Genomic DNA, 21,036 nt, shown 5'->3' on the forward strand with positions numbered 1-21,036 from the left:
GATAACGGCGATCTCGCCGCGGAGACCACCGTTATCGTTTACAGGACCGTTGGCACTAAAGATGGATACCTCGGTTGTGGCAGCAGCTGCTGCCGTTACCGAGATATCCATCTTTAAAGTGCCGCCGTTAATAGACGTAAGGCGGTTGTTAAGTGGTTAAAGCCCAACTCCAGGCAACGAAAAAATGATCCTTTGCAGTGGGGTTGTGCTTATACTGCAAGGGCTAATTGCATCTTTTAGGTCTAGGGCAGGGGTCTCCAAACTTTCCTAACAGGGAGCCAGTTTACTGTCCCTCAGACTTTAGGGGGGCCGGATTGTGGCCATTGGGAGTAGAAAGGGTCCCAACATCAGTGGGAATAAACAGTGCCCCCTCTTTGGTGTCAGTGGGAGGAATTGTGCTCCTTCGTTGGTGTCAATGGATTGTACCCTATCATTGGTGTCTTTTTGCCCAATTGTTGGTGTAATTGGGAGGAATTGTGCTTCAGTGGGGGGGGGGGGGGGGGCTTCAGTGGGGGGGGGGGGGAATTAATGTTGTGGATGTAATGTTGCCCCAAGGGCCTGATAAAAGCAAGCAAAGGGCCACATCTTGATCAACTTGGGTACAATCAGCCAGTCCATACATGGTTCGAATCTCTGCCCATCCCTGCTGAACGGCCAAGATTCAAGATTCAAACCATCTATTGCCGGCTTTAAAGTAAAATTTAGGATGGGCCCAGATACTAAAAAACCTTATGGCAATGGAGACTCTGGTGGATAAAGACAGCTCTGATCCTGAGAATGTTCATATATGTGGACTTGTTGGTGGGTCTATAGCTGCTTTTCATACCTTAATTTAACCGTAAACTATTTATGTTTCTTTTGCACCCCTAATATCTTTCAGTACTTCCAGAATCATTAAATTTGCCTTTTCAGTCTACCCCCTGCCCCTTTTCCTTTCCCTGTTACAGTTAGGTCCATACTGTATATCCCTGGTATTGTGTATGTTTTTTGCTATGGCCTTTCTTGCCTCTAAATAGCCCTCTACACACCAGTTAAAATGTATGGTTTGGGCCGGATTCAGAAAGAAGATACAACGGCGTATCTCCTGATACGCCGTCGTATCTCTGAGTCCGGCCGTCGTATCTATGCGCCTGATTCTTAGAATCAGTTACGCATAGATTTCTATTAGATCTGACCGGCGTTAGTCTCTTACGCCGTTGGATCGTAACTGCATATTTACGCTGGCCGCTAGGGGCGTGTACGCTGATTTACGCCTAGAAATATGTAAATCAGCTAGATACGCGAATTCACGAACGTACGCCCGGTCGACGCAGTACAGATATGCCGTTTACGTTAGGCTTTTCCCAGCGTAAAGTTACCCCTGCTATATGGTGGCATACATGCGGCGTACCAATGTTAAGTATGGCCGTCGTTCCTGCGTCAAATTTTTTATATTTTACGTTGTTTGCGTAAGTCGTCCGTGAATGGGGCTGGATGTAATTTACGTTCACGTCAAAACCAATACGTCCTTGCAGCGTATTTGGAGCAATGCACACTGGGATATGTCCACGGACGGCGCATGTGCCGTTCGTGAAAAACGTCAATCACGTCGGGTCATGGTTATTTTACATAAAACACGCCCCCCTGTTCCACATTTAACCACTTGCCGCCCGCCAATGACAAATTGACGTCGGCAAAGTGGTTGTAGAATCCTGACTGGACGTCATATGACGTCCTCAGGATTCTAAGCCGCTGCGCGCCCCCGGGGGCGCGCATCGCGGCGATCGTTGTTGCGGGGTGTCAGTCTGACACCCCGCAACACCGATCTCGGTAAAGAGTCTCTCACGGAGACTCTTTACCACGTGATCAGCCGTGTCCAATCACGGCTGATCACGATGTAAACAGGAAGAGCCGTCGACGGCTCTTCCTCACTCGCGTCTGACAGACGCGAGTAGAGGAGAGCCGATCGGCGGCTCTCCTGACAGGGGGGGTTCGCGCTGATTGTTTATCAGCGCAGCCCCCCCTCGGATCGCCACATGGACCACCAGGGAAGCCCACCCTGGACCACCAGGGAAGGGCAAAAAAAAAAAAAAAGTCTAAAAAAAAAAAAAAAAAAAAAAAAAAAAAAACTAAAAAAAAAAAAAAGGAAAAAAAAAAAAAAAGAAAAAAAAAAAAAAAAGCTGCCAACTGGCAACATAGGAAAAATAAGTGCCGCCCCACAGTGTCCATCAGTGCCACCCACAGTGTCCATCAGTGCCACCCACAGTGTCCATCAGTGCCACCCCACAGTGCCCATCCATGCCCAGTGCCCGCCTATCAGTGCCCATCTGTGCCAACCATAATTATCCATCAGTGCCACCCATAAGTGCCACCCATGAGTGCCCATCTGTGCCGCCTATGTGTGCCCATCAGTGCCGCCTGAGTGCCCATCAGTGCCGCCTATGTGCCCATCAGTGCCGCCTATGTGCCCATCAGTGCTGCCTATGTGTGCCCATCAGTGCCGCCTATGTGTGCCCATCAGTGCCGCATACCAGCGCCGCCAATCAGTGCCACCTTATCTGTGCCCGTCAGTGCTACCTCATCGATGTCCATCAGTGCCATCTCATCAGTGCCGCCATATCAGTGCCCGTAATTGAAAGAGAAAACTTACTTATTTACAAAAAAATTAACAGAAAAAAATAAAAACTTAATTTTTTTTCTAAATTTTCAGTCTTTTTTTAGTTGTTGCGCAAAAAAAAAAATCGCAGAGGTGATCAAATACCACCAAAAGAAAGCTCTATTTGTGGGGAAAAAAGGACGCCAATTTTGTTTGGGTACAGTGTAGCATGACCGCGCAATTGCCATTCAAAGTGCGACAGTGCTGAAAGCTGAAAATTGGCTTGGGCGGGAAGGTGTATACGTGCCCTGTATGGAAGTGGTTAAATTAGGCGGGCTTACGCCGGCCAATTTACGCTACGCCGCCGCAACTTACGGAGCAAGTGCTTTGAGAATACTGCACTTGCCCGTCTAAGTTGCGGAGGTGTAACGTAAATCAGATACGTTACGCCCGCCTATAGATACGCCGCTGTACGAGAATCTGGTCCCCTAGGTTGACATCAGCAGAGTTTGGGCATCTTCAGTGATTTCTAAAGGCTTTACTCTTCTTTATATGTCTCCTGTGTCCTTAGAACTGTTCTAAAATGTATATTTTACTCATCCGCAGCATGTCAGCCAGGGGTTGGGAAGAAGCAACCCAGGGAGGTACTGCTTACCTGTCTGCAAGGTAAGACCCTCTGTCAATATTTGCTCTGTACTAGATACATACTGGTTGAAATTTTAAAAAGTCTAAGTGGCTCACATCAATACTATGGCTCTGCTGTGCCCAGCTTAGTCCCTGATTCAATAATAGTTGTCTATTTCATCCTTACTGTACTGATGGAATCATCATCTTCATTATTATGTATTTATGAAAAGTGAACCAAGAACTCCTGCGCTGCAAGTTAGGATCATTACCTGTTAAGCCAGCATGCTTTAACTAATGCCGGCGTAACGTAAATTTTTCCATTTAAGTTACACTGCCTTAAAATTTCTACCTAAGTGCCCGATCCACAAAGCACTTACCTAGAAATTTTCGGCTGTGTAACTTAAATTCCGCCGGCGCAAGGCGTTCCTCTTCAAATGGGGGCGATTCCCATTTAAATTAGGCGCGCTCCCGCGCCGGCCGTACTGCGCATGCTCGTGACGTCATTTTCCCGATGTGCATAGCGCGAAATTACGTTACGCCGAGCTTTGTGGATCGCGTCGGGTCAATAAAGTTGCGTCGAAAAAAAAAAAAAGATACGGCGAAAAAAAAAAATTCAAAACAAAAAATAAATCGCGTCGCTGGACAGAAGGGTCTGCTTTTACATGGTGTACTAACTTTACACCTTGTAAAAGCAGCCCTAATTTTGCGTTTGCAAACTAAAACTTACGGAGAAAAAACGAAGCTGAAAAGCTTCGTAGATCTCTGTAAGTGCTAATTTGCATACCCGATGCAGCATTTCGACACAAAATGCCCCCAGCGGCGGATGTGGTACTTACACATGCTGGATCTTCTGCCTAACTATGGAAAACTGATTCTGTGGATCAGTTCCATAGTTAGGAACAGGGATACGACGGCGTAACAGCAGTTACGCCGTCGTATCCCTTTTGTGGATTTGGCCCTTTGTAACTGAACTGCTGAGTACATAGCTTAACTGCTGAACTGTGTAAATACATCCTCACAGTATGCAGATGAAATGCATGCAGAATGCGTTTTTTTCCCCACTAATTACGCTGGCAAAATTGTGTCCACAGGTATTCTGTACCAGCGTTATTAATTTTCCTGCATGGCAGCAAATATAAGGGGCCTGTTTATAAAGATTGCCACTGGCTGATGAAAATACCATTTAGAATTCTTATGCCCTGTACACACAAGCAGGATTTCCGTCCGAAAAAAGTTGGATGTTTTTTCCGACGGAATTCCGCTCAAGCTTGGCTTGCATACACACAGTCACACAAAAGTTCTCGGAACTTTCGAGCGTTAAGAACGCGGTGATGTACAGCATGATAAAAGATGCTGATGCCATCATTTTGTCATAGACATCAAACTAGACCTCCTAAGAAAATACCAAAAGAAACGGTGACATTGTACCCACCCCACTGCTGAAGGGTCCAAAAGGGAATCACAATCCTTCTTTTTTGTATTTTTCCAATATGGAAGTGGTTTAAAAAGGCGCAAACAGACTTGTTAGAAAAATGCTTAATGCCGCGTACACACGATAATTTTTCGGCATGATGGGTGTGTGGGCTTCACATCATTTTTCGGGTTCTGAAAAACGACAATTTTTTTTTCTCGAACATGCTGCATTTTTTAACGACGTTTTAAATGATGTCATTTTTCGGGTTGTAAAAAATGATCGTGTGTGGGCTAAAACGACGTTAAAAACCCGTGCATGCTCAAAAGCAAGTTATGAGACGGGAGCGATCGTTCTTGTAAAACTACCGTTCGTAATGGAGTAAGTACATTCATCACGCTGTAACAGACCGAAAAGCGCGAATCGTCTTTTACTAACAGGAAATTGGCTAAAGCAACCCCAAGGGTGGCGTCATCCGCATGGAACTTCCCCTTTATAGTGCAGTCGTACGTGTTGTACGTCACCGCGCTTTGCTAGAGCATTTTTTAAAAACGATGGTGTGTGGGCAACGTCGTTTTAATGATGAAGTTGGAAAAAACAATGTTTTTTTCATGCCGCATGCGCACTGATCCTTTAACCCCGGTGCATGAGGCTCCAGGATTTAGCATCTTCAGGCTTTAACATATTAATGCAATTCCAAAAGTTGTTCTTCATTTTGTTGTAAATCTGCAGCTTAATAACTGGTGATCCCACCATGATGGGTGTTGATGATAATGTTGCTGTGGCTGACTTACCTGTATCCTATTTGTCTAACTGACAGGTGACTGTGCATCTGGCCTTGGGCAGAATTACAGAGGGACCCTCAGTGTCACCCGATCTGGAACAGAGTGCCAGTACTGGGGCAGCCATTTTCCACACAAGACAAAGTGAGTGTATGGTTCATCATACTTGCTGTTCTCCTTAAAATGATATTAACCACTTAAGGACCGCCTAACGCCAATATACGTCGGCAGAATGGCACGGCTGGGCACAATCACGTACCTGTACGTGATTGTATAATGCCCAGCCGTGGGTCGCGGGCACGCGCCCGCAGCTCCGTGACCGCGGGACTCGCGGACCCGATCGCCCAGCTTCCCCATTCTTCACTGTGGCGCCGTCATCGATCGTGTGTTCCCTTATATAGAGAATCACAATCAATGACCTCAGACCTACAGCCACACCCCCCTACAGTTAGAAGCACAGATGAGGTCACACTTAACCCCTTCAGCGCCCCCTTGTGGTTAACTCCCAAACTGCAATTGTCGTTTTCACAGTAAACAATGCATTTTTAATGCATTTTTTGCTGTGAAAATGACAATGGTCCCAAAAATGTGTCAAAATTGTCCGATGTGTCCGCCATAATGTCGCAGTCACGAAAAAAATCGCTAATTGTTTATTGTGTTATTATTAAGATGTCATCTTAGTCTTTGTCCACTTCTGTAAAAACAAGCCTCGATTGAGACCTCACCGGCCCTTTTAAAGCCTAAAAAGGCATGCAATGTAGATGTGCTAGAGCAGGAGGGTCATGGGTTGCGTATGGATATTCTAACTTGCTTATGCACTGTTTAACCTCCTTTCTTTCTCAGGGTAAATCCAGACACTCATTCCGAAAAAAACCTGACAGAGAACTTTTGCCGAAACCCAGATGACAACCCACTCGGTCCATGGTGTTACACAAAAAACCCTGAGAAGACCAGAGAGGAGTGCGCAGTGCCTGTATGTGGTAAGTGATGTCAGCGCCGCCACATCTTCCATCCACGACCCAAAATGCAGGTGCAGTTTTTTGTGGCTGACCGGTGTGACCAACCCTGGGGATAGATATAACTTTAAGGAACGTTGCAGTCAATCAGTGGCTAACAAGGTTGACATTTTCACTTAGGGGTGTACTCACTTTTGTTGTCAGCGGTTTAGACATTAATGGCTGTTTGTGCAGTTATTTTAAGTGGACAGAAAATGTACACCGTTATACAAGCTGTACACTCAGGGGCAGATTCACGTACAGCCGCGCAAAATTGTGCGGGCGTAACGTATCTGATTTACGTTACGCCTCCGCAACTTACACGGGCAAGTGCTGTATTCTCAAAGCACTTGCTCCGTAAGTTTGCGGCGGCGTAGCGTAAATCACCCGACGGAATTCAAATTCGGTGGGTAGGGGGCGTGTATCATTTAAATGAAGCGCGTCCCCACACCGAACGAAATGTGCATGCGCCGTCAGTAAAATATCCCAGTGTGCATTGCTCCAAATGACGTCGCAAGGACATCATTGGTTTCGACGTGAACGTAAATGACGTCCAGCCCCATTCACGGACGACTTACGCAAACGACGTAACTTTTTAAAATTTCAACGCCGGAACGACGGCCATACTTAACATTGGCTGCGCCTCATATAGCAAGGGCAACTTTACGCCGGGAAAAGCCTAACGTAAACGTTGTAACTTTACTGCGTCGGCCGCGCGTACGTTCGGGAATTCGCTTATCTAGCTAATTTGCATACTCAACGCGGAATTCGACATAAGCGCCACCTAGTGGGCAAAAAAAAAAAATTGCAGTTTAGATCCGACGGCGTTAGAGACTTACGCCTGTCAGATCTAATGGATATCTATGCGTAACTGATTCTAAGAATCAGTCGCATAGATACGACGGCTCAGATTAGGACTTACGACGGCGTACATGGCACTGCGCCATCATAAGTCCTATGAGAATCTGGGCCTCACTACTTTACATTGTAGCAAAGTGTAATTTCTTCAGTGTTGTCACATGAAAAGAGATAGAATAAAATATTTTCAAAAATGAGAGGGGTGTACTCACTTTTGTGAGATCTGTACCCACATATGTGACTGAGGAATATAGAAACCCAACTGGCCAGGAGATGGTCAGAGGCTGCAGACATGGTGCAGGGGGAGATGGTGAGAGGCTGCGGACATGGGGCAGGAGGAGATGGTCAGAGGCTGCGGACATGGGGCAGGAGGAGATGGTCAGAGGCTGCAGACATGGGGCAGGAGGAGATGGTCAGAGGCTGCAGACATGGTGCAGGAGGAGATGGTCAGAGGCTGCGGACATGGGGCAGGAGGAGATGGTCAGAGGCTGCGGACATGGGGCAGGAGGAGATGGTCAGAGGCTGCAGACATGGTGCAGGGGGAGATGGTCAGAGGCTGCGGACATGGGGCAGGAGGAGATGGTCAGAGGCTGCGGACATGGGGCAGGAGGAGATGGTCAGAGGCTGCAGACATGGTGCAGGGGGAGATGGTCAGAGGCTGCGGACATGGGGAAAGAGGAGATGGTCATAGGCTGTGGACATGGGGCAGGAGGAGATGGTCAGAGGCTGCAGACATGGTGCAGGGGGAGATGGTCAGAGGCTGCGGACATGGTGCAGGGGGAGATGGTCAGAGGCTGCGGACATGGGGCAGGAGGAGATGGTCAGAGGCTGCGGACATGGGGCAGGAGGAGATGGTCAGAGGCTGCGGACATGGGGCAGGAGGAGATGGTCAGAGGCTGCGGACATGGGGCAGGAGGAGATGGTCAGAGGCTGCGGACATGGGGCAGGAGGAGATGGTCAGAGGCTGCAGACATGGGGCAGGAGGAGATGGTCAGAGGCTGCAGACATACTACAGCTGAGCAATAACAGGAGGTAGTCAGAGGCTGCAGATGGGTTTTACCCAGCAGTTATGAGACACAGCCGAGACCTCACACTACAGTGTCACTGCTGCTTTACATTTAAAAATGGCGCGGCCCGGCGCCATTATATCACTGCGCATGTGCCCACCTGCTCAAAAAGAGTCGAGTACGTACAGGCTTTCCCAATTGGTAGCGGCACATTCGCAGTTGACATGACGGCCCCGGCCTGCAGCTATATCTTTTACGGGCTGCCCTCAAAGCAGCCCCAGTGCAGGCGGCCCTGCCGGTATCCTGGTAGGCCAGTCCGGCCCTAAGTAAGAGCCTCACGGCTATGGGCCCCAGAAGCCACCCCCTAGCGACGCCACTGCCTGCCTGTGAGATAGACCTGAAATAGGCAGGAAGCAGCCAGCAGGTGTCCATGAGGTGTGAGGTGACGCAGGACATGTTTATGAAGAAGAGCTGTTCATTGCTGAGACATTTCTGGCTGTTGTAACCTTTTACGTGGACCTCAGAAGCAGGTGGGGACTTTATAGCCCTGTTAAGGGATGAGCTTTACTGGCAGTAAGCCAACGTTTTTTTTTCTGGAGTTTATGGACTGTTTGTGTTTTTGTATGCTTGTTATGGAAAAATAAAAAAGTCGGCTGCTGGTAAAGAAGAACCAGAAAATATCACAAGACTTTGAGTTGACCTCATATATCTGTTATGCGTCCCATATAAACAATAGTATACATGATGTTACCATAACAGAATATCACATTTATAGCTCTCTCTTGGAGGGCTCTGTTAGCAAATTTGACCGCATTCTGGATGCAATTTGCCAACATTATTACAGAGGCGGCTCTAGGCTTTGTGAGGCCTTAGGCAAAACTTAGACATGAGGCCCCACTCACGCCCATAATGGGAAAAAGTATAACATTTTTAGTGCAGAGTCCTTGCATGAGGAGATTGGTCCCGCACATTCGCAGGCAGTGCCATCATTCTTCCCGATGCTGGTCTCTCCCCTTCCTTTATCAGGCAAATTAGGTGGCGTGAGGCCTTAGGCGACCGCCTAATTTGTCTAATTAACCACTTGCCGCCCGCCAATGACATATTGACGTCGGCAAAGTGGTTGTAGAATCCTGACTGGGCGTCATATGACGTCCTCAGGATTCTGAGCCGCTGCGCGCCCCCGGGGGCGCGCATCGCGGCGATCGTTGTTGCAGGGTGTTAGTCTGACACCCCACAACACCGATCAAGGCAAAGAGTCTCTCACGGAGACTCTTTACCACGTGATCAGCCGTGTCCAATCACGGCTGATCGCGATGTAAACAGGAAAAGCCGGTAATCGGCTTTTCCTTACTCGCGTCTGTCAGACGCGAGTAGAGGAGAGCCGATCGGCTGCTCCTGTGACAGGGGGGGGTTTGTGCTGATCGATTATCAGCACAGCCCCCCCCCGAGGATGCCCACTGGACCACCAGGGATGCCCACTGGACCACCAGGGATTATAAAAATAAAGGTATGCCACCCTAGACCACCAGGGATGAGGACACAAAAAATGGATACCAATCAGTGCCGCAATGGATGCCAATCAGTGCCCACAATGGGCATCACTGATTGGCAGGCATTGTTTGGCACTGATTGGCATCCATTAGTAAAACACATACAATAGTGCCCATCTATGCCCATCTGTGCCACCTATCAGTGCCCATCCGTGCCACCTATCAGTGCCCATCCGTGCCGCCTATCAGTGCCCATCCGTGCCGCCTATCCGTGCCCATCCGTGCCGCCTATCCGTGCCCATCCGTGCCGCCTATCCGTGCCCAACCGTGCCGCCTATCCGTGTCCATCTGTGCCACCTATCCGTGCCCATCCGTGCCGCCTATCCAAACCCATCCATGCTGCCTATCGGTGCCTATCCGTGCCGCCCATCAGTGCCGCATATTAGTGCCCATCAATGCCACCTCATCGGTGCCCATCAGTGCCGCCTTATCAGTGCCCGTCAGTGCAGTACCATCAGTGCCCATCAGTGAAGGAGAAAACGTACTTATTTACAATGTTTTATAATAGAAACAAAAAAAAGTTTTTTTTTTTCAAAATTTTCGGTCATTTTTTTTGGCAGAAAATAAATATCCCAGAGAAAGCTCTATTTGTGGGTACAAAATGATAAAAATTTAGTTTGGGTACAGTGTAGCATGATCGCGCAATTGTCATTCAAAGTGCAACAGCGCTGAAAGCTGAAAATTGGTCTGGGCGGGAAGGTGTATAAGTGCCCTGTATGGAAGGGGTTAAAGAGCCGCCTCTGCCAGCATACGATACATTTTAAAACGTTGTTTCTGTCTTTGCAGGTACAGAAAAGACCACAGTGGAGAAAATTCCTATAGTAAAACAGGAACCGGTACAGACAGAGGAGGAAGAACACTGCGAGCCGAACCGCGGAATAGACTACGAGGGGACTCTGGCAGTTACTGTATCAGGATTTCCCTGTCTCCCCTGGGACTCCGCAGAGGTGGAGCTGCACAGTCGCAAGGAATTTCGTAAAGAGGCCGTATTGAAGGGAAATTATTGCAGGAACCCAGACGGGGATGATGAGGGCGTGTGGTGCTATGTATCTCACCCCAACGTGACGTTTGATTATTGTGCACTAAAATACTGTGGTAAGCACAGCCGATAATCACCATTAGGTAGATTCAGAGAGAAGTGCCTAAACTTGCGGCGGCGTAGCTTAGCCTGTTTAGGCTACGCCGCCGTAAGTTAGCTAGGCAAGTATATGATTCTCAATGTACTTGCCTGCTAATATACGGCGCCGTAGCCTAAAGCGGGCGGGCGTAAGGGCGCCAAATTCAAATGTCTTGGAGGGGGGCGTGTTGTATGGTAATGAGGCTTGACCTCACGTTTTTTACGTTTTTTGTTAATGCGCATGCGCCGGGCGCCTACATTTCCCAGAGTGCATTGCGGCTAAGTACGCCGCACGGGCCTATTGATTTCGACGTGGACGTAAACGACGTAAATCCCGATTCGCGGACGACTTAAGCAAACAACGTAAAAAATTTGAATCTCGCGGCGGGAACGGCGGCCATACTTTAACATTGTTATTCCACCTAATAGATGGAATAACTTTAGGCCTGCTAATGCCTTACGGAAACGGCGTAAATCGACTGCGGCGGCCGGGCGTACGTTCGTGAATCGGCGTATCAACTCATTTACATATTCTACGCCGACCACAATGGAAGCGCCACCTAGCGGACATCCGAAATATTGCAATCTAAGATGGGACGGCGCAAGCCGTCGTATCTTAGATATGTTTAAGCGTATCTCTGTTTGAGCATACACTTAAACATACGGCGGCGCATATTCCGAGTTAGGTCGGCTTATCTACCGATAAGCCGGCCTAACTCTACCTGAATCTACCTACATATGTCTAGCGTATTTCAGAAAACGACCTGTATTATTTTCTTTTAAATCTGCAGCAATGTATTGCAAAACCAGACTTGACTGTAATATTTCTTCCCTGGAAGGTCTGAAAGGTTTGAACTCTCCTAAGGAGGGTAAATGGGGTAGATATTTGCCAGCACACCAAGGATCGGCACAGAGTGGCGTCCAAACGGGTAGTTTATTGCATGATCACAACACAAGAAAAGTGCAACGTTTCGGAGTCACGCAGGACTTCGTCACATGCCTGACAAGGGGTCCTGCGTGACTCCGAAACCTTGCACTTTTGTGTTGTAATCATGTGTAGCGCCTGGGTACTTTATAGTACCGGTGCTAGTTGGGTTTGGCGGGAGATCAGAGTGTAGTTGAACTCTGATCCAAATTGTTATGTGCAGGACAGGGTCTCTGTCTCTGCTTGGCTGTGCTGTGGGCTTATTCTGTTGCGCTGGAGTGTTCTTCCAACCCCGGTGCTGCGGGTGGCGGCAGTGGAGTCAAGACTTGGGTGCTCTTTCCCAGCGGCCAATCGGGAGGGTTTGGCCTCGCTGTGCATGCTGGGGAGGGGTATTTGTGGGACGGACGCCATTGGTTCTGGGTCGTCGTCTTCTTCTTCGAGTGTGGCGCGCACCTTTGGGGTGACCACATCATAGTGCCCCGGCGTTGTGGCCTACCTGGCCGGGGCGTGCGTGCCGCGTTCCTGGTTCCAGAATCATGTTGGCCCGGAGCATCTGAGCAGCGACTGGGACCCAGCGGGAGGATCCCGGGATGTGTTGTTGCTTGGTGGGGGGCCCGTCTGGGGAGCGCCATTGAGAGGCTGGTGGTCCGGAGGGGCCTCGGTGGACGATCGGGGTGGCCAGACGCTGAGGGATTGATCGCCTGTCGGTCGGTGCCTGGGCGACAGGTTGAAGGAGATCCGGGCGTGGTTCATCTAGGGAGGGTTGTCTCTGTGACTGCAAGTCGGAGAGGGCCTGTGGCGGGGGTGTTTCTCTGAAGTTCACCGAGGAGGGTCTGTGGCAGAGACTTTTCCTCGGGTTCGGGTTCGCCGGGGAGTGTCTGTGGCAGGGACTTTGTCCTACAAATGTTCGCGTGATACTCCAGCTGCCGGGTCGGTGAGAGAGGCCTGTCCGGGTGTGCTAAACCCACTCACATAGGAATGGCCACCTAGCGTCCACCGCAAGAATGCAGCCTAAGATATGCGGGCATAAGAGCCTTATGCCGCGCAGATCTTAGGCTGCAGTCGGCGTAACGAGGTTCCTGAATCAGGAGCACTCGTTACGCCGGGGCAAGTAAGCAATTGCGCTGTGTAACCTATGGTTACACAGGCGCAATTGCTTCTTGAATCCGGCCCAATGGTCCCAAAAATGTGTCAAAATTGTCCGACGTGTCCGCCATTATGTCGCAGTCACGAAAAAAAATCGCTGATCGCCGCCATTAGTAGTTAAAAAAAAATGAACAACAATGCAATAAAACTATCCCCTATTTTGTAAACGCTATAAATTTTGCGCAAACCAACCGATAAACGCTTATTGCGTTTTTTTTAACCAAAAATAGGTAGAAGAATACGTATCGGCCTAAACTAAGGGAAAACATTTTTTTTTTATATATATATTTTTGGGGGATATTTATTATAGCAAAAAGTAAAAAATATTGCATTTTTTTCAAAATTGTCGCTCTATTTTTGTTTATAGCGCAAAAAATAAAAACCGCAGAGGTGATCAAATACCACCAAAAGAAAGCTCTATTTGTGGGAAAAAAAGACGCCAATTTTGTTTGGGAGCCACGTCGCACGACCGCGCAATTGTCAGTTAGAGCGACGCAGTGCCGAATCGCAAAAAGAGGCTAGGTCCTTTAGCTGCATTTTGGTCCGGGGCTTAAGTGGTTTGAGTCGGCCAACTCCAAGACTTGCCAATCAAAATTGGTATGCAATGAGCAAAAAGATCTGCCTCCTTGTACCTTTATCATGACAAGCGCAGCACAGAATTTACTTTGTTGAACATTTATGCTCATAGATGCCGTTATTTTCATCAAACTGGTGCCTTTCACACAGGTATCTAGAAATCGTACAAAACACTATACATCCCATTCAAGATGTTGGAAAAAGTATTAACTCTGCTCATATGTCACTTTCTCTTCTCTCATCTATTCACTGATCGTCTTGTCACTGGGACGACCCCCTGTCTCTGGCAGACAGCCCTATTGATGAAGAAACGGTCTCTGTCATTGGGGGACGCACAGACACTGCACAGCATCAGACCTTCTTTGATGAGAAAAGTTTTGGCAAGGGAGAGTCAGGTAAGGAAATGAATAATGTCATCGTTTTGGTGAAGGAGATTTTATGGAGTGTATTTATTAAAAAAAAAAAAAAAAAAAAAAAAAAAAAAAAATGTGTGCAGGGAAACTGCAATGATATTTGTTCTGTGTAATGGGAAAAAAAATCAAATGTTGCTAGGCTAATTTCTCTGTGGGTTGAATGTTATTGATTCATACAGAATAGAACGAATCAGGAAAATACCACATTGGGGCCACAAGATGGAGCTGAGCATAAGAAATAAATAATTATTTACTATAATCATCAGCTCCATCTATTGGTCATAATTTGGTATTACATTTTTAATTAATCATTTGAGTTGCAGAGAAAATAGCATAACAACAATGGGGTAGATTCAGGTAGCTACGCTATAAGTTACGGCGGCGCAGCGTAGTGTATTTACGCTACGCCTCCGCAACTTACAGGAGCAAGTGCAGTATTCACAAAGCACTTGCGGCGGCGTAGCGTAAATGGGGCCGGCGTAAGCGCGCGGAATTCAAATGGGGAAGGGGGGGCGTGTTTTATGGTAATATGTGATGACCTGACGTGCATGCGCCGTCCGTGTACATATCCCAGTGTGCATTTCTTCCAAGTACAGCGTAACGACGTATTGGTTTCGACGTGAACGTAAATTACGTCCAGCCCTATACGCAAACGATGTAAATATTTAAAATTTCGAAGCGGGAACGACGTCCATACTTAACATTGGCTGCGCCTCCTAATAGCAGGAGCAGCCTTACGCCGAAAAAGCCTTAACGCAAACAACGTAAAAAAACGAACGCTGGGCGCACGTACGTTTGTGAATCGGCGTATCTCGGAAATTAGCATATTCTACGCCGACAACAACGGAAGCGCCCCTAGCGGCCAAAGTTATATTGCACACAATTCTACGCCGCCGCAATCAAGTTACGTCGGTGGAAGAAGCCTATTTTTTCAGCGTAACTGCCTTTGTGAATCGGCGTAACGCTACGCGGGCGCGGAATTCAAATTACGGCGGCATATCTGGAGATACGCCGCCGCAAAAAGGTATGTGAATCTACCCCATTGGATTTTGCCTCTAGTTGCACAGACTGAATATACTTGCAGTTTCACTTAATAACTAGCTCTGTGAATGTTTTTATTTTTATTTATTTTTTTATAAGTACACCTCTTCTGTCAAAAAAAAAAAAAAAAGTGCTCTGGCTGTTCTTTTTTTGCATGGACTCCACAGAATAGACCGTTCCACAGCTGTCATTGTTAATAATGTTGTTTGCTTTGGTCCTCCTCTACAGTGTGTGGGCAGAGGCCTCTCTTTGAGCAGAAGAAAGTGCAAGACAAGGGAGAGGAAGAGCTGATATTGTCCATGCAGGGTCGTGTTGTGAAGGGAGAGGATGCCGAGCGGGGCAGTGCACCATGGTAAGAGCGCGGCGCATGATTTCCCTAGAATGGCGACTCCTTGAGTCATAGCTTAACCACTTCAGTACCGGACATTTTCACACCCTTTCCTGCCCAGGCCAATTTTCAGCTTTCAGCACTGGCACGCTTTGAATGACAATTGCGCGGTCGTGCGACGTGGCTCCCAAACAAAATTGATGTTTTTTTCCGCCCCCCCCACAAATAGAGCTTTCTTTTGGTGGTATTTGATCACCTCTGCGGTTTTTATGTTTTTGCGCTATAAACATGCAAAGAGCGACAATTTTGAAAAAAAAAAACAATGGCCCGGATTCACATACCTTGGCGCATAGTTATGCCGGCGTAGCGTATCGAATATACGCTACGCCGACGTAGCGCAGAGCGGCGAGCACAGTATTCACAAAGCACTCGCTCCCTAATCTACGCTGGGGTCCCTCGGCGTAACTCGTCGTAAGTGGCAGTGGGCGTGAGCCATGCTAATGAGGCGTGACCCCATGTAAATGATGGGCCGAGCGCCATCAAGATACGAATAACGAACGGCGCAGGCGCCGTCCCATGGACGCTTCCCAGTGTGCATGCTCAGAATCACATCAAAACAACTGCCTAAGTTACGTCAAATCACTGCCTACGACTTGAACGTAACCTACGACTAGCCCTATTCACGTACTACGTAAACAACGTAAAAAACGACGGCTGTCTTCCCTGGTCCATACGTTTGCACGTTTGCATGAGTTGCGCCTCATATATGGGGAATAACTTTACGTCGGGCGTACGACTTACGTAAACCGAGTATATTAATGCGCCGGGCGCAAGTACGTTTGGTAGCTATGACTAAGCATTGATATCCAATGCGAAACGCGTCAGCTGTTTTTCCCACTGTGTGCTGATACTTGTAGTGCATTTTTCCTTTACCCAATAAAGGGCACGTCTTAAGAAATTGGAGTGCGGCTGTCCATATCTCTCCCTTTGCATAGGGCGCAAGTACGTTTGTGAATCGGCGTATCTCCCTCATTTGCATATTCAAATGGTAAATCAATAGGAGCGCCCGTTGCGGCCAGCGTAAATATGCGCCCACGATACGACGGCGTAGGAAACTTATGTTGGTCGGATGAAGCCTATTTTCAGGCGTATCTTGCTTTCAGAGTCAGGCGCATAGACACGACGGCGCATATGTGCACTTACGCGGCGTATCTTGAGATACGTCAGCGTAAGTGCTACGTGAATCCGTGCCAATATTTTTTACTTATTGCTCCCTTTTTTTTGGCTCAGTTTAGGCCGATACGTATTCTTCTACATATTTTTGCAAAAAAAAAAAAAAAATTGCAATAAGCGTAATATTGATTGATTTGCGCAAAAGTTATAGCGCCTACAAAATAGGGGATAGTTTTATGATTTATTTTTTATTTTTTACTAGTAATGGTGGTTATCTGCGATTTTTTTTGTCAGGGCTGCGATATTGTGGCGGACAGTTTGGACACTTTTGACACTATTTTGGGACCATTCACTATTATACAGCGAACAGTGCTATAAATATACACTGATTACTGTATAAATGTGACTGGCAGGGAAGGGGTTAGCACTAAGGGGCGAGGAAGTGTTCCCTGGGAGTGATTCTTACTGTGGGGGAAGGGGACTGACTGGGGGAGGAGACCGTGTCTGTGTCCCTATGTACAAGGGACACACCATCGGTCTCCTCTCCCTGACACACAGAAATCCACGTCCCTGGCTCTGTAAATGCCGATCGCAGGTGCCTGGCGGACACCGGCACCCGCGTGACCTGGCGGGCACCATTTTTCCCCGATGCGTGCCCGCTTAGGCGCGTAGGTGACATGTAAACAGGAGGACGTCTTTCGTCTATAGCGCCGACACGAAGTGGTTAAAGCGGGGATTACCCGAGTGCCCGAATGGTCAGTCCGCCCCTGGCTGGCAGGACGTTAGAAAATGTCCTGCAAGCAGCATCTTTGGAGCGGTGAAAGAGCGGTGTGTATACCGCTCCTCCCCCGCTCTTGCCCATTGAAATGAATTGACACCACGACCATACCGCCGTCAAAGCGCCACTGTAGTGGCGCTTTGCGGGTGGTTTTAACCCTTTTTCTGCTTTTTGTGAATGCCATGCTGATCCTTTTTACTTCTGTACTATTTCTGTACTAAGGCAGGTGATGATCTATAAAAGACAACCACAGGAGCTACTCTGCGGGGCCAGTCTTATCAGCGATACTTGGATACTCACGGCTGCTCACTGCATCTTCTACCCTCCCTGGGACAAGAACTTCACAGTAGATGACCTCCTTGTGCGCATTGGAAAGCACAACCGATTAAAGTAAGACAATTCACCCATTTGATCACTTAATCTAAAAAAAAAAAAAAATTTTTTTGTGGTGCTGCAATCCCTGAATTTAGTTCCCATTGGGACAGGTGCAGTAGTCTATACCAGTATATATGCTGTACATCTAGACAAAAAGTAGGAAATCTGGCACTGACAGATGATAAAATAATTAAAGCTTTATTCAATATCCATCAAGACATAAAAGAAAGTATCCATCATATAAAATAATGGACGTGTTTCTGCCCCAACCTTAGGGCCTTAGTTATATGACTTATGACTAAGGCCCTAAGGTTTGGGCAGAAACCTGACAATTCTTTTATAAGATGGATATTTTTATGTCTCGATGGATATTGAATAAAGCTGGAACAATTTTATCATCAGTCAAGTCAGTGTCAGATTTCCCACTTTCTTCAAATATGTCCTCCCAGTTCCATGCCCGTTTTACCCCAAACTGTGCATCAGGTGCTTTATATTCTTGGTTTTGCTAAGAAATAATTGGGTTTACTTCTTAAACTATATGTAAACTCTAAAAAATTTACTTATTTAATTGGTCCCTTTCTATCTGATAAATATAAAATTGAAAGTATTTTGTTATATCCAGGGCCTTTTTTCATCAGGAATGCAGGGGAACGCACTGGAGGGTCTATAATTGCTGTCTGCTGGAGGAATTATTGTTACTAGCTCATTTTGCCTTTCTCTTGCATTTTTTTTTTAAATAAATGTTTTAGAGGGTTTACTTCCTCTTAAAATCCTCCGTTTTTTTAAGCATGTTTTAGCAGCTTATTTAGTCACTTACTAAGTATATACCGTATTTATCGGGCTAAAACGCGCCTCGGCGTATAGCGCGCACCCCGGAATTTGAAGAAAGATTCCTGCAAAAAAAAAAAAATACTTACAGTTTGGATGCCCCTCGTCAGTGTCTTGCCCATCGCTTCCTGCCCGTCGTCCAGCGCGTCCATCTGCGGCCTCGCCCGGTCCGGCGTCCTTCTGCGGCCATCCCCGCTTCCTGCTCTCTGTTCGAACCACTGCGCCGACATCCCGCACCCACGATTTTGCCCTGTTTTTCAGGGCAAAAAAGTGCGCGAAATACGCCGATAAATACAGTAGCTTCTTTATCTTTTAATCCTTGCCTATACAGTATCAATACCACTATAGAAAAAAAAGACACTCTAGTACAGGGATATGCAATTAGCGGACCTCCAGCTGTTGCAAAACTACAAGTCCCATCATGCCTCTGGGTGTCATGCTTGTGGCTGTCAGAGTCTTGCTATGCCTCATGTTCTGCAACAGCTGGAGGTCCGCTAATTGCATATTCCTGCTCTAGTATGTCGTCAACACATAAATTATAACAGCATATTATAATAAATTCGTTTTCAGGTAGCATTTGGAGGAAGCACCCTTTGAGCGAAGCAGGTAACTCTATAAGTAAAAGCAGGAACAGAGGGGCGCCAGACTAAGTGCAGCATTTAATTTATATTTAATATAAATAAAAAGAATTGGCAACTCACAAGATAGATGAGTAATGACAAAAAGTGTATAGTCTGGCACCCCTCTGTTCCTGCTTTTACTTAAAGTATGGCATTCATGTTTGTTCCTGTCATTCCAGGTACGAAAAGCCAGACGAAAGAATTCTACAGCTTCAGCGCATTATCGTGCACCAAAGATACAACTGGAGGGAAAATCTTGACCGAGACATCGCACTTATGCAGCTGAAAAGACCTCTGCTCTTCACCAGCTATATCCACCCTGTGTGCCTGCCCACCAAAGATATCGTACAATCGTAAGGACCCTTCTTATATCGGCTTTAGATTTGTCGGCCTGTCTGTCTCGCCACACAAGGATGATGTCTTCCTGACAGTTGTGGTTTCAGGGCCGACCCTAGGGTCAAAGACGCCTGGGTGCAGAAATATTTCTGGCGCCCCCACATGGGCACGGTCATCTTACTAAGTCCTCCCCATTACAAATGTTTCTATGGCTACGACTCAAACACAGAGATGCTCGCCTAAGAAGTCTTCATTAGTGTCCCCCATCAGAGCCCCCCCCAGCAGGTGTCCCCCATCAGAGCCCCCCACAGCAGGTGTCCCCCATCAGAGCCCCCCTCAGTAGGTGTCCCCCATCACAGCCCCTTACAGCAGGTGTCCCCCATCAGAGTCCCCCCCAGTAGATGGCCCCCATCACAGCAGGTGTCCCCCATCAGAGTCCCCCCCAGTAGGTGTCCCACATCACAGCCCCTCACAGCAGGTATCCCCCATCAGAGTCCCCCCCAGTAGGTGTCCCCCATCACAGCCCCTCACAGCAGGTGTCCCCCATCACAGCCCCTCACAGCAGGTGTCCCCCATCAGAGTCCCCCCCAGTAGATGGCCCCCATCACAGCCACCCACAGCAGGTGTCCCCCATCAGAGCCCCCCACAGCAGGTGTCCCCTATCAGCCCCCCACAGCAGGTGTCCCCCATCAGAGCCCCCACAGCAGGTGTCCCCCATCAGAGCCCCCCACAGCAGGTGTCCCCATCAGAGCCCCCCACATCAGGTGTCCCCATAGATCAGTACTTGTCCAATAGATCCATGTAGCTCGGGCGCGCTGGGAGCAGAAGCACATTACAGGGGGCGGGGCATCCTTGGCATCTTTGGTTACTTGGAGGGTGGCACTCGGAGAGCATTTCTGGGAGTGCACGGGATGATTGGCAGCAGCTCCGGCCAACCCAGAAGCCTCTCACCACACCGCCTATGGGAAAAGAGCTGACACACGCAGAGAGGGCGGGGCGGACAGGAGACTGCTCCATGCACACCGGACAGAATTAATTAGTGTAGCCTAGTACCGGAACATGTTCCAGTACTAGGCTCCGCTGTGGTACCCAGCCCGGATTCCGGGGACAGCGGGAGGTATGCGCTCTTGTCACTTGCCAGCGGGGAGAGCAAGCGGGATGGAGAACCGCAGCACCCACTACATGTGCTCCGCCTCTGGACACAGACAAAGAGGAGGGAGGGGAGCACTTTGGAGCTTCGGCGCCCCCACCTCTGCTGTGCCTGGGTGCGGGTGCAAAATTCGATTTCGTAAATAGGCGATTTGCTGGGTCTCCTGTGATATCTGTGTCATCTATCCCAGGAGTCTTTGAACCGCACTTGACTTTCTTCCAGGTCCTGTCTTGATTGACAGGTTTCCATAGCAATGGGGCAGGAACTTCCGCCAATGCCACCATTGTTTTGACAACCTGTAAACAACACAGTGCGTCGTGCTGTGTCCCTACTGCACAGCCGCAAGATCGGGACGTGCATGCTGGGTAGCCAGCCGCACGGAATTCCGGAAAGCAAGTAGGAGCCACACTAATAATGACTGCTGC

At 48.1% G+C, this 21,036-nt stretch overlaps 1 protein-coding gene across 1 annotated transcript in view; it reads left to right on the forward strand.

Annotated features, from left to right (window-relative positions):
* Positions 1–21,036, forward strand: part of F2 (coagulation factor II, thrombin) — a 43,109-nt gene that overhangs the window by 14,985 nt on the left and 7,088 nt on the right. Inside the window, exons 4-11 of the mRNA XM_040328209.1 lie at positions 3,182–3,241; positions 5,434–5,539; positions 6,239–6,375; positions 10,592–10,900; positions 13,860–13,964; positions 15,252–15,375; positions 17,525–17,692; positions 19,305–19,478. Coding sequence (XP_040184143.1) covers positions 3,182–3,241; positions 5,434–5,539; positions 6,239–6,375; positions 10,592–10,900; positions 13,860–13,964; positions 15,252–15,375; positions 17,525–17,692; positions 19,305–19,478 — 1,183 coding nt within the window. The remainder of the gene's footprint in view (positions 1–3,181; positions 3,242–5,433; positions 5,540–6,238; positions 6,376–10,591; positions 10,901–13,859; positions 13,965–15,251; positions 15,376–17,524; positions 17,693–19,304; positions 19,479–21,036) is intronic.

The sequence above is a fragment of the Rana temporaria genome, chromosome 11 (genome assembly GCF_905171775.1).
Source record: "Rana temporaria chromosome 11, aRanTem1.1, whole genome shotgun sequence".
Taxonomy (NCBI): Eukaryota; Metazoa; Chordata; class Amphibia; order Anura; family Ranidae; genus Rana; species Rana temporaria.